Source organism: Cavia porcellus, unplaced genomic scaffold, assembly GCF_034190915.1.
Source record: "Cavia porcellus strain 051 isolate PalLab524CR breed Dunkin Hartley unplaced genomic scaffold, mCavPor4.1 scaffold_17, whole genome shotgun sequence".
Lineage (NCBI taxonomy): Eukaryota > Metazoa > Chordata > Mammalia > Rodentia > Caviidae > Cavia > Cavia porcellus.
In genome coordinates, this window is record NW_026947500.1 from 61,451,702 (window position 1) to 61,465,965 (window position 14,264).

Here is a 14,264-nt window from a genome sequence, read left to right on the forward strand (position 1 = left end):
ATCCATCTACCCATCACCATCCATAATTCATCCACCCATCATCCATCCATCTATCATCACTCATCTATCCATCATCCCTCTATCCATCATGCATCGACCCATCATCCATCCATCATGCATCGACCCATCATCCATCCATCATCATCTATCCACTCATCACCATCCATCCGCCTATCATCCATCCACCCATCCATCCATCCATCCATCCATCCACCCATCTATCCATCCATCCATCCATCCTTCATCTACTGTGTGCTACACACTAAGACAGATAAAAATCCCTGTCCTTATGGTGCTGGCATCTAGAGGGAACAGAAGAACAATCACAGACTGAATACATAAAATGTTATCAGGAGTCAGATGGTGCGAGGGAAGTAAGGCCGGGCTGGGAGTGGCACAGAGAGGGAGCTCCAGGCAAACTGCCCTGGGGAAGTGGGGACCTCGTAGAGCCCGGGCCTCACTGGGCGCGCCGAGCCCCGGCCTGTACCTGATGATGACGCACTGGTTCTCACAGTCGATGAGCATGTTCCGGTACATGTTGTCGGTGAGGGCGTAAATGTGTGGTGGATTCTCATACTGGGCCTGGCAGGGGGAGGCGAGGGCTCAGCCCGGGGTCAGGGCTGGGGGTCTGCGGGTGGCTCCTCCTGCCCGGCCCTGGCCTCACCGCGCCCTGGTAGAGGTCGATCTCGCGGTCAGTAAAGTAGGGCATCTGCTTGAACGGATTTACAGAGATGAGCACGGAGCCGATGTAGGTCTGGGAGGCGGTTAAGGGCAGCACAGTGTCTGCTGGGTCCCTGAGGTCCCCGGTCCTCTCCTTCTGTCCCCACGCAGCCTCTCAGACCCCAGCCCGGGCGGGGAGATGGAGGTACGGCATGTACCTCAGGTCTCTTAGGAGATGACAGGGCTGGGGTGCCCGGCCCTCATTCCAGGCTCAGGGAGGCTGAGCAAGGGGGCTGCGGGTTCAAGCCCAACCTGCGCAACTTAGCGATCCGGCAAGATCTTGTCTCAAAACAGAAAATAAAAATGAGAAATAAGAGAGAGGCCGAGCTGCAGCTGAATGTTAAGATCTTGGGTTCAATGCTTAGTACCAGAGGAGGAGAGGGAGGTTGGGGAGGAGGAGGAAGAAAAAAAGGAAGAGGAAGAGGAGGAGGAAGGATGGTGGCGGCAGCAGCAGCAGCAGCAGCAATAAAAAACAAAAGTAAAAACAAAAACAAAACCAGGGCCGCGTCCTGAAACCCAGGAACAGAATGTTGCATGTGGTCCTGCACCCTCCCAACCAGAGGCCCCCAGCCTTTTCGGGATCAGGACCCGCTGTGGGGGAGTGGGGTGGGGGAGTGGGGTGGGGCGGCTCCTAGAAGCGTGCGCATGCGTTGCTCACAGCCGGGTTCGCGCTCCTCTGAGAACCAAAGGCTGCGCTGATCCGCCGGGGGGCGCTGATGTGTTTTGGGGACCATCTTTGTCTTCCGTGTATTAGTTTGAAAGCAAGTACTATGTGGTTCCACTTACACGAGGCTCTAGAGCACGTAGAGCTAGTGCAGTGTATAAACCAAGACAGAGGTGACACCTGGAGTTGTGGGGCTGTGGGGTCCCGGCCCTGTGGCCCCGGGTGGTGATCCTTGTCCCAGCGCAGTGCCTCACTGCTCCCTGCTCCCCCTCCCTTCTTTTATCCGCTTTTGTGCATCCCTCCCCACCTCCTTGCGCAGTTGTCCTCCCAGCCCTCCGTCCCTGTCCACCCTCTGCCCAGGATACAAAGATGTAGTCGTCCATGAAGCGCTTCCGGAGGTTGCTCACGATGGCGTCCTCGGTGATCTGGGGCAGCAGCACCATGTCGTCCACCCCGCTCTGCTTCACATTGTGGCTTTGCCAGTGGAAGCGCTCCTTGCTGCCCTGGGGGTGGAGATGATGGGACAGCTGTGAGCCCCTGCCTCCTCGGGGATGCGGGGCCAGGGGCCAGGGTGCTGTCCAGACTCCACGCCAGACCCGGCGATGCCAGGCCCAGCACCGTCCCGGGGCTCATGGGCCAGGGCTGCGGCCGGTACGTCCTTTCTTAGCCCCCTGGAACAAAGGCAGAGAAGAGCTTAGCTGCAGCCGGGTGTGGCGGCATGTGCTGTCATGTCAGCCCTCTGGGAGGCCGAGGCAGGAGGACTGCAAGTTCCAACCCAGCCTGGAGTGTGTAGCCCAGTGCAAAAGTCCTGTGTTACGTCCCTAGTATCACCCGTCCTCCCAAAGGACCCCAACTACCCCTAAGCAAAAGATACTAGAAAGCAAGGCCAACTCTTTAACTAGAACCCACACCTTGCAGCAGGTTCCAGGAAAGGGAGATGGGGGTGTGGGGCAGACGGGGTACAGGCGGGATCAAGAGGAAGGTGGGCTTGGGCAGAGGATTTGACACCATGGCCAGTCACAGAGGGCTCCACTGGAGAGCCAGTGTCTCCTGGTGGCACTGGGGAGCCACAGAATGTTCTTGAGCATGGGAGGAACAGCATGTTCAGGTTCAGGAGATGATGACAGCCAGCAGGGTGGGGGTTTGTTGAGGAATGTCCAAGGGTATTAAATGGGCCCAGCCTTGGGCATGAGGCTAGATCTGGGTTCTAATACTGGCTAGATAACAGGGCCTTGCTAGGTAGTTCAGGCTGGCCTTGAACTCATAATGATCCTCCTGCCTTGACCTCGGGAGTGCTGGGATCAAAGGCATATGCCTGGTAATTCTACAAAGAATTCTTGAGCTCTCACTGGGTGCTGGAAACTCGAGTCTGTTATGATTTACAGGTAGAGGACCCCCCAAAGCCTTGGCATGCAAAGGCAGGGCCTTTGAAAGGCCTGGAAGTCATGGGGCATCACAGCTAATCACGATTTTAGGAGGTGGGCAGGGACCGGAAGAGGTGATACTGGGGCGTGGCCACAAGGGGCGTGGTCAGAAGGGTGTGGCTAGGTTTCAGCTCCCTCCCTGGTCCCGCCCCTTGCTCTCTGCCTCCGCAGTGCCATGATGGGAGCACCTCTTCCACCAGGTCCTTCCAGCCTGGTTAACACCAATTTGTCTTTCCATTCTGCGCAAATGCTGTCCTTGGTAGAAAGACCTCGCTGAGAGTAGGGCACGTCTGTGCTTTCTCAGGACCTCTGTTGCCCCCTGGGCGTCCCTTATCATAGCCCTGTCCCATACTGGTTGTTTCAGCCTGTTCGGTCACCTACCAAGGAGGGCAGGGTCTCGGGCAATGGGCTGGCTGAACAAGGCTTCAGAGGTCATTTCAATAATTCAGGAGGTGGATGAATGGAGTGGATGAATGAAGGCAGGAAAGCAGGCGTGAATGAATGAATGGACACAGGTCGGCCAGAGTGGGCTCCACTGGGGCCTTGAATGCTAGGTCGAGGACTTTGGACTTGATCGGTCGCGGTCGGGTGGTGAGCATGGGGTGGGTCTCAGCCAGGACTTACATTCTGGGTGCGGGATTGGAATTGTGGGAACAGTTTTATAGTCCCAGAGGTGGCTGGAGTTTGGCAGGTGGGGGCTTGAGAAGGTGCCACATTTGCATGCAGTGGACTGTCTTGCCTCAGCCTCCCAGCTCCCCCAGGCAGGTGTTCATAAAAGGACAAGGGGCTGGAGGTTTAAAGTACCTGCCTTGCAAGCAGGCAGTCGTGAGTTCGATCCCCGGTACCGATAAAAAGAAAAACAAAACAAAAAGGGACAACACTATTTCTAATAACTGGAACCTAGAACCAAGCTGTTTATGGATAAATGGAAAATCTACCCTTTGGGTCGCAGTCATCAAAACGCTTGCACCCAGAAGCCTTGCCGACTGGATTTAAAAAAGTTTTTTTGGAAGAGTGGCTTGTCCCTAATGGGATTTCTTGGGGTTGGAACCAGGGCTTGAGGAAAAGTTTTTTTATCGTTCACCTAGGTGTGAGGCGCTGACAGCCCAGTGTGCAGCGAGGTCAGAGGCAGCCGGACCAAGGGGTGGCAGGGGGGAAGGAGGAAGGAGGTGGGGGAGTGAGGGGTGGGTTGGAAACCATTGACTCAGGGGCCCCAAGGACGGGCCTGGGACCTCGGGCCGAAGTCACGTGGAGGGTGAGGTGGTGTAGTCAGACAGGGAGGACGGCTTTCAGCCAGTCTGGTTGGGAAGAGGAAGAGGCCAGAGGGAGAGGTGGGGGGAGCCTGCATTTCCTGTTTTCAAGATGGGGAGCCCAGGGCTTGCTGTTGGGACAGATGGTGACACATGGGAGTGGAGTTGGTGGGATGGGGGAGAGGGGGTTCTGCTCTTTCTCTGAGCCATGGCACTGGAGGATGCCCTTCTGGGGGCCGGATAGGCAGCCCCGTGTAAGCTGCTGGGGACCGGAAGTGGGTTCTTTCTCTGCAGAGCTTGGGGTGGGTCCTCGGATTTGAAAGCTGGAAACAACAACCACCACAACAGTTTACACCCCGCTGGCCTTGACTCTGTGCCAGCCTCCAGCCTGCAGTTGTTTGCTTGTTCTTTGCAGTTCTGGGGATGGACTTTGAGGCCTGTGCCTGCTAAGGGCTCACTGAGCTGCACCCAGCATTGCTTCTAACCCCCGCGCCGAGTCTGGGAGCCCTGAGCTACACTCACAGCCTGTTTATATTTAAATTTTGTCTTTTTGTGTGTGCGTGTGGTGTTGGGGATCGAACTCAGGGCCTTGTGCATGCAAGGCAAAAGCTCTACCACTGAGCCATATCCCCAACCCCTATTCTTAAATAATTTTACATTTTAAAACAGGGTATTGTTAAGTTATGTACTCTTGAACTGTCAATCCTCCTGACTCAGCCTCCCAAGTAGCTGGGATGACAGGCGAGTACCATTCGCACTGGCTGGTGTAAGCTTAAGTACTGAATTATTTCATTTCATTCGCTCATATTCTCTTTCTCTCTCTTTTTCTCTCTCTGACACTGGGGATTGAACCTGAGGCCTTCCACTTCGCTTCAACCCCAGCCATTATTATAATTATAGTAATTATTATTATTGTTGCTATTATTTTATTTTGAGGCTGAGTCATGCTAAATCCCGGGGCTCTAACTTGCAGTCTTCCTGCCTCAGCCTCCCAGCCTTCTGGGATAACAGGTGTGGACCACTGAGTCCGACTCATTCCGCTCACTGAGAGCATCTCTGTGATCTGGTCTGTTTTGTAGAAGACAAAATTACAGCACAGAGAGATGGGGCAGCTCCCTGAGGTCACCCAGCGCAGCACGGCAGAGCAAGAGGAGAGGACGCTCGAGCTGGGCCCGGTGCTTCCGGTCAGGTGCAGATGCCAGGGTGGGGACCGCGCTGGCCCTGTCTGCCGCCTCGGACCCCCAGGCTGAGCTGAGGAGCAGGGTCACTTCCTCTCCCCAGTCTGAGGCTCTTCTGGCCTTGGGACCTTGGTTCCCTTTCCTGCCCCCCTCACACGGTGGAGTGCCTCTGCCTCTCAACATGAACCCCCAGATCTAGGTCCCCCTAGATTCCCTGAGCCCCCTGCCCATGGTGAAGATCACAGGCTTCTGGCATGGGGGGCATGGAGGGTTGTGCCACGGGTGTGCAGGAGGAGGGTGAGAATTCTGGCATGGGGTGGGTTGGGCTCAAGGGTTAGCTGGAGAGCAGACTGCCTTTGTGACTCTGAGGAGGCCGCTTCACTGTCCTCGCCTCAGTTTCCCCAGCTGTCTAATGGGTTCCACTGTGACCTTGCAGAGGCCTGAAGCTGGTCAGCATGTTCCTGAATGAATGAAATACCACGGGGATGTGTCTTGCCTCATGAGCCTCTGTCTGTGGCCCCACATCTCCGCGGGTCACATGGAGACTGTCTGCTCCTGAGTCCCTTCCTTGGGGGCAGAGATACAACCCAGAGGCTGCGGTCACAGTTGACCACAGCAGAGGATGAGCCAACAGCCGAGCCTTGTGCAACAGCGGAGAGTGAGTGGCGGGAAGGGGAGGCCGCTGGGTTCCCCTGTGAGGGGGACCCACAGCCCGGGGTGGGGGTGGGGCTCTGCACGGTGCAGGGGCGACCTGTTTGTAGCCAAGTTGGGGCCCCTGGGGCGGCAGCCAACGCACACCTCCCTTTTCCTGGTCACCCAGGTGGGTGGAGGCCAGGTGCAGGTGGAGGGGCCTGGCCCTGCCAGTGGAGACCTCGAGGTGGCACTTGTAGGTGCAGTGGCTGCCCACGGGAGACCACTCTGGAGGGTGGAGAGGAAAGGCGGGGGTGGGTCAGAGCTCCCGCACCCAGGCAGGTCTGCCATGTGTGGTGCGGATGCTCTAGTAAGCACCCAGGAACTAGGATTTTTTTTCTTTCTTTCCTCCTCCTCCTCTTTTTTTTTGGAGACAAGGTCTCACTAGCCCAGGCTGACCTTAACCCATGGCAATCTTCCTGCCTCAGCCTCCTGAGTGTTGGGATTCCAGGCACGCACCACCATGCCTTGGTTCTTTGCTTTGCTTTCCTTTTTCTTTTCTATTTTCCTTTCTTCCTGTCTCTTCTTTTTCCTTTCCCTCGTTGTCTATCCCTCCTCCCCTCCCCCCTCCCCTCCCCCTCCCCCTCCCCTCTTTCCCTCTCTCTGGTTCCTGAGGACTGACTCCAGAGTTTTCACTCGAGCTACATTCCCCAGGCTTTTTTTTTTGTACCAGGATCCAACTCACGACCACACCCTTGCAAGGCAGGCGCTTATGCCATTGAGCTAAATTCCCAGCTCATTCCCCAGGCTTTTGAAAACAGTTTTTTATTTTCGTTAACTTTTTATCTTTACTGGTACTGGGAATTAAACTCTTGACCTTGTGCTTGCCAGGCAGGCACTGTGCCCACTGAGCTATATCCCCAGCCCAAACATTCTTATTTGAGACATGTCATTCAAGGCACTAAGTTGCCCAGGCTTGGCTGGAATTTGGGATCCTCCTGCCTCAGCTTCTTCAAATGGGACTCCATAGTTTCTTTGGAGTAGAGAGCCCATGTCCAAATGAAAGTGGAGGGATGGGCAGGGTCATTTAACAGCATGGGGCATATAGGGTCAGCATTCACCTTCAGTGTAACTTGTCACCTTGGAGGAGGAAGAGCAGGAGGAGGAGGAGGAAGAGGAGGAAGAGGTTGTGGTTAGGTGGCTGCTTGTGCCTGTGTGTGTTTTGTGTGTGTGGGGTCTTTGCACTGAGCCTTTGCACTGAGCTGCATCTCTGGCTTTTTAGAATTTTTTGTTTTGTTTTGTTTATTTCAATCTCCCTGTATAGTCCAGGCTGGTTTTGAACTCATGGCAGTCATCCTGCCTCAGCCTCCTGACTGCTGGGATTACAGGCATGCATCACCACACCCGGTTCTCTTATTTAACTTTTAATTTTTGAGACAGAGTCTCACCACATTGTTGAATTGGGACTCCTCCTGCCTCAGCTTCCCAGAGCTCTGGATTGTAGGTGTGCAGCACAGACCTAGACAAGGGGGCTGTGAAGGACATGGCCTGGACAGTGACTTGGTTGAAATCCTGTTCCTCTTTTGGCTTTCATGGCAGCTTGCCTAACCTCCCTGCCTCAGTTTCCTCATTTTGAGCATGGGAACATTAGAGGTGTGGGGGTGGGGCTGCCGTACAGATTCAGCGGGGCCAGGTTACGCCTGGGAACCAGTGCCCACCTTGCTGGCTGGAGGAAGGATGAGCGGGGTGTGAGGCTGTGCGGTTCACCCCAAGCCTTCCGGGTGGCCTGCTCCTGCTCTGGAGCTCCGGGCTGCAGAGGTCACAGCAACTTCCTTACGGGGGTCCTGCCAGACCTGAGCTGCGGCTCTGGGCTCTGTGTGCCCTGCTGGAGGCTCGGCCACACCCTGCACCCCACGCAGCCTCCAGGGCCTCTCCCTCCTCATGGGGCTCAGTTTCCCATCCATTGCAGGGGACCTCGGTGGGTTCGCAGCTGCAGACTATGGAGATCAGCCAAGCCTCCCCGGGAGGACCCTGGCTTTTCCTCCGGTTCACCAGGAAGAGGCAGGCACCGCCTTATCCCGATCCAGTGTGGCTCCCTTCTGCTCTCTTACGGTTTACATTGTTTTGTGTGTCTTTTTTGTGGTGCTTGAGATTGAACTCAGGGCCTTTGCACTGAGCCATCTCCCACCCTTTGATTTACTTATTTATGTATTTATTTATTTTGTCTTTTTGAGACAGGGTCTCACTATGCAGATCAGACTGATCTCAAGCTCACTTTGTGGCCCAGGCTGGTCTCCAACTTGCAATGATCCTCCTGCCTCAGCCTCCCGAGTGCTGGGATGACTGGTGTGTACCATCATGCCCGGTTCCACCCTTGGAGACAGTATCTCACCATTCTCTAGGTTGCCCAGATTGGCCTACCATTTATGACCCTCCTGCCTCAGTCTCTCAGGTGCTGGCATGACAAGCGTGTGCCACCACACCAGCTGATTTCTCCTCTTTCCTCTAAATTCTTAATTTTCAGCCTTTTCTCTCCATCCCCTTGGCAACCAGCCCTGGACGAGCGGCTGCATCCGTGATCTCTTTGCTTCGTGTCTGTGTTTTAAAAACTACTGCTGCCGCCAACCGCAGTGGCGCATGCCTGTCATCCCAGCACTCAGGAGGCCGAGGCGAGAAGATCGTTGTGAGTTCCAGGCCAGCCTGGGCTACACAGAAGATTGTGTCTCGAAAATAGCAGCGACAAAAACCAAACAAACAAAAGAAAATCAAAATGAAAACAGAAAATCAAATGAAAGGTACTACAGCTGCTCTCCTGTCTGCACCCCTCACACCCGGAAAAGTCAAAGGGGAGCTGCTAAGAACGCCTGCGCCAGCACCGGACGAGGATACCCGAGTCCCTGCAATCGCTCAGCATCACCGGGATAAAGGATGCTTTGGATGGAACCCAGGGCCTTCCCACTGCGCTGCATCTCTGGTCCTTACGTGACTCCATTTCATTCTGGGAAGGGTGCCTAGAAGGAAACACTGAGATGGAGGTTTTGCAAAAGGGAAGGAGTCTGGGGGACCAGGAGCGAGTGCAGAGGGAAGAAAAAGCCGTAGGATGAGTCCTGTCCCTGTGCTAAAACCCACAGTGAGCGGAAGCGTATGTCATACACGTGAGCTAAATAACAACGACAATAATAATAAATAATGAAGATGGGTGAAAGGAGCAGGGGGAGGGAGGTGGGGGGAAGAGAGGAATAAAAAGAAGTGGGATGGGGGCTGGAGATTTAGCTCAGCCGTATAAGCGCCTGCCTTGCAAGTATGCGGTCGTGAGTTCTATCCCTGGTACCGATAAAAACGAAAACGACAAAAAAAAAAAAAAAAAAAAAAAAAAAAAAGAAAGAAAGAAAGAAATACTATTTATTTATGTATTTTTTTCAAGGCAGGGTTTGATTGAGTTGCAGAGGCGAGGTTTGAACTTCGGACCCTCCTGCCTCGGCCTCCCAGTGCTGGGGTTCCAGGCATGCACCACCCCTCCCAGCTACCATCAGCCCTTAAAGTGGGGTGTCCTGGTACATGCCTGCAATCCCAGCACTTGGGAGGCTGAGGCAAGAGGATCATTGCCAGTGGGTTCAATGCCAGCCTGAACTGCGTATGGAGACCCTGTCTCAAAAAGACAAACCTAACCACACCCTGAACAACTGACTGCCATCCGTAATGACAACAAGCATTAATGATAACAGCATGGTTAACCGCGCTGGCCATCAGCCACCACACACAGCTGCCATAGCAACTCGAGGCCATGGCACTCATGAATCATTCCCATCCAAAATCCAAGAAAGAATTGCAGTCCTCGTGAGGGCTGCCATCACCGGAAGCTGGCAATGAGCTACCGACAGCAAGCAAACTATCAACGCCACCCAGTTCCAAATAACAGCAACCGCTAGTTGTCACCAGCATCTACCCACCACCAGCCCCCTGCAAGGTTTCCAGCAGGAAACAATGGACCATCAGTGACCAGCCTCAAACACCAGCTGTCCCCCAGGGTGACCACCCTGAGAGCCGGGCGTGGTGGCACATGCCTGTCATCCCAGCACTGGGAAGGCTGAGACAGGAGGGTTGCTGCAATTCCGAGGCCAGCCAGGACCACACAGCGAATTCAAAGCCAGCCTGAGTTACAGAGTGAGATGCTCTCTCAAAAACAAAATAAAACGAAAAAAAAACTCAAAAGACAACCACCGTTGTCACCAAGCCACCCACAGGGACCATGGCCAACACCAACTGCACAAACCAATAGCAACCACCATGATGGTCAACAGCAACAACCCGGTGAGCACACCCCCTCGCCCTGACCCTCCCACAACAACGCAGAGTGAGCTCTGTGTTCCTGCCAAGACAGAGCCCACTCACTGCATAGCTCAGCTGCACCACTAGAGTCACTGGGAAGGACGGGCCGTGGCTGTATTCTGCAGTGGGTAAACCTCCCTGCTCACGGCAGCTGCCACGGGCGGGTTTAGGGGCTGGAGCCCTTCGGGGAGCCCTTCGGCGGTGGCACCCTGCTGTCCACGGGTCCCCAGGGTGCTAGCGCCAGACACAGAGGCTGTTCGCAGTCCACTTCCCTCCCACTTCTCTTTCTTCTGTCTCTTGTTCTTTCTTCCTTTTTTCTCTGTCTCTCTGTCTGTCTGTTTGCCTTTTTGAGACAGAGTTTTGCCCTGCACTTCAGGATGGCTTGAACTCACTTTGTAGCCCAGGCTGCCCTTGAATATGTGGTGATCCTCCTGCCTCAGCCTCCCGAGTGCTGGGATTACAGGTGTGCGCCACCACATCTGACTTGTTGCTGGCTGTCCCTTCCTTCCTTCCTTCCTTCCGTCCTCCCTTCCTTTTCCTCTCCCTCTCCCCTGCTCCATACCTATTCTCTCTTTGATGCCAGCAGACTGTCGAACTCTTCACGGAGTCTCTGGGGTTCTCTCCTCCCCAGGAGGAACTCGAGTCCTGTGTCCTTTGAGCCTCCCCTGCCCATCCGGGCTCCTGCAACTCCCTGCATGGCTCTGGACTGTAAGGTCCCTTACATGCCCAGAACTCCCCTGGTGGTTTGGGGTCCGTGAGCACCCCAAGAGGACCTTGGCCACTGAGCCTGGTGTACCCCTGGCTCTTGGAAAGATCGCTTTCAGGCCAGCCTCAGCTCCTACCTTGCCCACTCTTGGTCTCAGCCCCACTCAGACGTCCGCTGAAACCGCCAGAACCTGCAACCGTCCCTGTCCCGGCCACACACTGGCGTCCGCCTGACAGATGACACAAACTGAAAGCCGAAGTGCCGTGCAGAAGCTGCGACTCTGGGCAACTGTAACAGCCACCTGGGCTCCCCCCACTTGCCTGTTGGTGCCTGATGCTACAGTGTGCCCCTCCGTGTCACCATCAGCAGCACCTCAAGCGTGGGGTCTTGGGGTCATGGCAGGAGCTGGGCCACCCCACCTCCTGCCTCATGACCGCTGCGGCCGAATCAGCCACCGCACACACAGCCACGGTCCCTGCCCCTCCGTCTGCATGCAGCCCCCTCCCACCATGGGCACAGGATGCCCCACCCCCGTGTGTCCCAACTAGAAGACCCCCGAGGACGGCTTCCCGATCCGGACTGACTCCCAGGTAGGACATCTCCACAAGGCGAGGGCAACAGAGGGGAGGCCACTTGCTTGGCGCCACATGAGGAGGTGAGGGTCTCAGAGGTCCCCAAGCCCCAGGAAGAGGCTCAGGTCCTGTCCTGGCAGATTCTGTGTGGCCCCCTCCAGGCCACCTGCCGGCTGTTGCTACCTGCACCATTCCTGGTCCCCATGGTCACCCTGCATCCTCAGCTGCCAGCTTGGACCCTGGTCAGGGACCCAGGGGCTGCCCAGCAGCACCGAGGGCCCTCCAGAGAGCTCCCCACTGTGCTTCCCGTTGCCCCTCCCCAGGGGTGGTCTTCAGGGCCCCGACCCAGGGCCCTATGTCTGCCCCGAGCCTGCTGGGGGACTCACCATGGTGGGGGCTGGCGACTGTCAGGAACACCAGGTGACTCTCACAGGGCCCCCGGGGGCGGCTCGGGCATGACCCTGCTCGGCCTCCTCGCTGCCTGCTGGTCCCAGTTCCTCCTTCAGCGGCTCCCTCTCACTTCCTTTGACGGGAGTGGCCGCGGGGAGGGCGGGGAGGGCGGGGAGACAGCAGAGCCCCAGCAGAGGTGATGCAGCGCTGGGGGGCTGCTGGGCCTCTGAGCTTGCAGGAGGAGGCCAAAGAGCACCAGCCAACTCTAGGACGCCCCTTCTCCACCCATCCCCTGGGGGACAAGAGCCCCCAGCAGCTGAGGCTGCAGGACCTGCCACCTCTTTGCAAGGTCAGGGTCACAAGCCTTTGGGGTGCTGGGGCTTCTGTTCCTCTCCAAGGAAAGGAGCTCCCTCTTCCTCACGCCTCTGCTAATGCTGAGGATGTCAGCCCTGGACCAGCACCCCCAGGTCTGCCACCTCTCTCAGAGAATTGGTATCCTATCTTTAGATTGCAGACTGGGCGGGTGCTGGGGGGTGGTGATGGGGTGGGGCTCTGGTTTGCCAGCGCAATGTGCTAGGTGCCAGCCCATTTTAAGGGTGGGGATTTTGAGAGTGCTGTGTAGCTGAGGTTGCCCTCGAACTCCTGGGGATTCTCCTGCCTCAGCCTTCCCCAAAGTGCTGGGATGGCAGGCGTGCATCACCTTGCCTCGTTTCCTTGTGTTTTTATCTTTAGCACATGAGCAGGCCACACCCTTGTCTTCTGATGACATTTGAAGAAATGGCTTCGCAGAGGTCGTCATTTCCTCACGGCATCCTGGGGAAGGCGGTTGTGGCAGCACTGGACCCTGGGTGGGCCTCACGGGGATCTGTTCTCCAGGACCCTGTTTGGTCCAGGCCTGAGCGCCGGGATGTCTGGCGCAGGCACACCCTCTTGGAGGCTTAAAAAAAAAAAAAAAGATGCAGCGCCTCCTAGTGGCCATTTCTGGGGAAGCTCCTGCCTCGGATTTCTTGAGCAACTTTTGCTGAATTGTGCAAAAAGTCAACTATTGGGTCCTGGCCTAGATTCCCGATCTCCCAAACGAGTGTACGGCATAAAAAGAGATAAACTGTATGACTTTTTAGGGCTCCAGGAGGGTCAAAACACTTTAAGTTTGTGACTGCAAGGGCTAAGACAGAATTTTCTGGATCTGTTCACTTTTATTAGGATCAAGGACCAAAGGCAGGGAAACTGAGGAAAGCCCAGGCAATGAGCAGGACCTTGGGAGTCACTTCAATGACGTCTCTAAGTAATGAATCAAGTCAATTCAGTAGCACTGTCTTATCATGAAGGCATGGTTGGAGTGAGACTGTAGGAGTAATCTTTGCAGCTGCAGTCTCTACCGTGTTAATTGGGTTGGAGCCAGAGTGTCCGCAGCTGTGGCCTTATGTTGCCCTTTGAGGTATCTCTGGCCTCACAGGCCACTTCAGGCCTCGGCCAGCACCAGTGATTCACAGAGGTTCACTTACTATGAATCAGCTCCCATCGCCAGGCCAGGGGCCAAAGCCTAGGACAGACTCACAGACAAACACAGAACGCCAATTAGCAAAATTTAAATCCTGCTCAGAGCTGCTTTGTAGCGGTCTCCAATAGTCAACAGTGTGTTGGGGGTGTGGGTGGGGAGTAAGCGGGTACAATCATGATGGAAATCAGCAGGGAGAGCCCCTCCCACCTCCCTAAAGCGGAATTAGATTTCCACTGGACTGAGCTGTTCCTCCTCGAGGTATTTTCTGAGAGTCCAACACAGCAGCACCCTCCTAACAGCTAAGTCTCGACAGCAGCCTCTCTGTCCACCGACAGCTGAAGGGTAGGGGAGACCTATTTACAGGCCGGGGAGCACTGTGCTGCTGTAAAAGGATAAACCAGGAGAAGGGGCGCACCCCGGGATCACAGCGTGGAGGGAAATAAACCAGACACGCAGGCTTGAATATCGTATGGTTCCTTTTATGGGAGAAACCCAAAGTATAAATAACTGAGAGAGAAAACAAAAGACGATAGCGAATGGAGATAGGACCTGTTACAATTCGAAGGGCATCCCGAGAGGGAGGAGAGGCGAGAGCCCAAGGCAGCGGGGAGTTAAAAAGGACTGAGGTGTGTTTTGCACACCTGTCAACTCCCCACGATGCGTGCACCACAGACACACACTAATAAAACTGTAAAAATTAAAAGAAAAAAGCCTCTCAGAAATGTGAATCAACAGGCAGCGAAGCTGGCTTTGTTGGGAAGGAGGGGTGTGGTTGTAGGAACCTCTGGGAGAAGCTGCACTTTTGTCTTAAAATGACTGAGTTCACATCTGCACTGGCTCAAGTCCCCGCCTGCTTCAGGTCCCCGGCACTCGGCACTCGGAATGAGCGCGCACACACAC

At 55.4% G+C, this 14,264-nt stretch overlaps 1 protein-coding gene and 1 long non-coding RNA gene across 5 annotated transcripts in view; one reads left to right on the forward strand and one right to left on the reverse strand.

The window, feature by feature from the left end:
- The window catches only part of Myo1f (myosin IF), a 32,955-nt gene extending 20,956 nt beyond the window's left edge, over positions 1-11,999 (reverse strand). The window contains exons 1-4 of one of the 2 annotated variants that reach the window (XM_003461408.5): positions 11,860-11,999; positions 1,750-1,887; positions 665-754; positions 488-582 (exon numbers count right to left, since the gene is read on the reverse strand). In XM_003461408.5, coding sequence (XP_003461456.2) covers positions 488-582; positions 665-754; positions 1,750-1,887; positions 11,860-11,862 — 326 coding nt within the window. In that variant the 5' untranslated portion in view covers positions 11,863-11,999. Of the gene's footprint in view, positions 1-487; positions 583-664; positions 755-1,749; positions 1,888-11,037; positions 11,146-11,859 lie in introns of those variants that run through there. The other variant, XM_063228338.1, reaches the window with a different exon arrangement.
- LOC111756596 (uncharacterized) overlaps positions 1-14,074 on the forward strand; it is a 32,218-nt gene extending 18,144 nt beyond the window's left edge. Inside the window, exons 4-9 of one of the 3 annotated variants that reach the window (XR_010040308.1) lie at positions 5,138-5,247; positions 5,673-5,894; positions 8,105-8,212; positions 8,391-11,491; positions 12,262-12,330; positions 12,596-14,074. This is a non-coding gene — a long non-coding RNA (uncharacterized LOC111756596). Of the gene's footprint in view, positions 1-5,137; positions 5,248-5,672; positions 5,895-8,104; positions 8,213-8,390; positions 12,331-12,595 lie in introns of all 3 variants that reach the window. The other 2 variants (XR_010040306.1, XR_010040307.1) reach the window with 2 other exon arrangements.
- Positions 14,075-14,264: the final 190 nt, after the last annotated feature.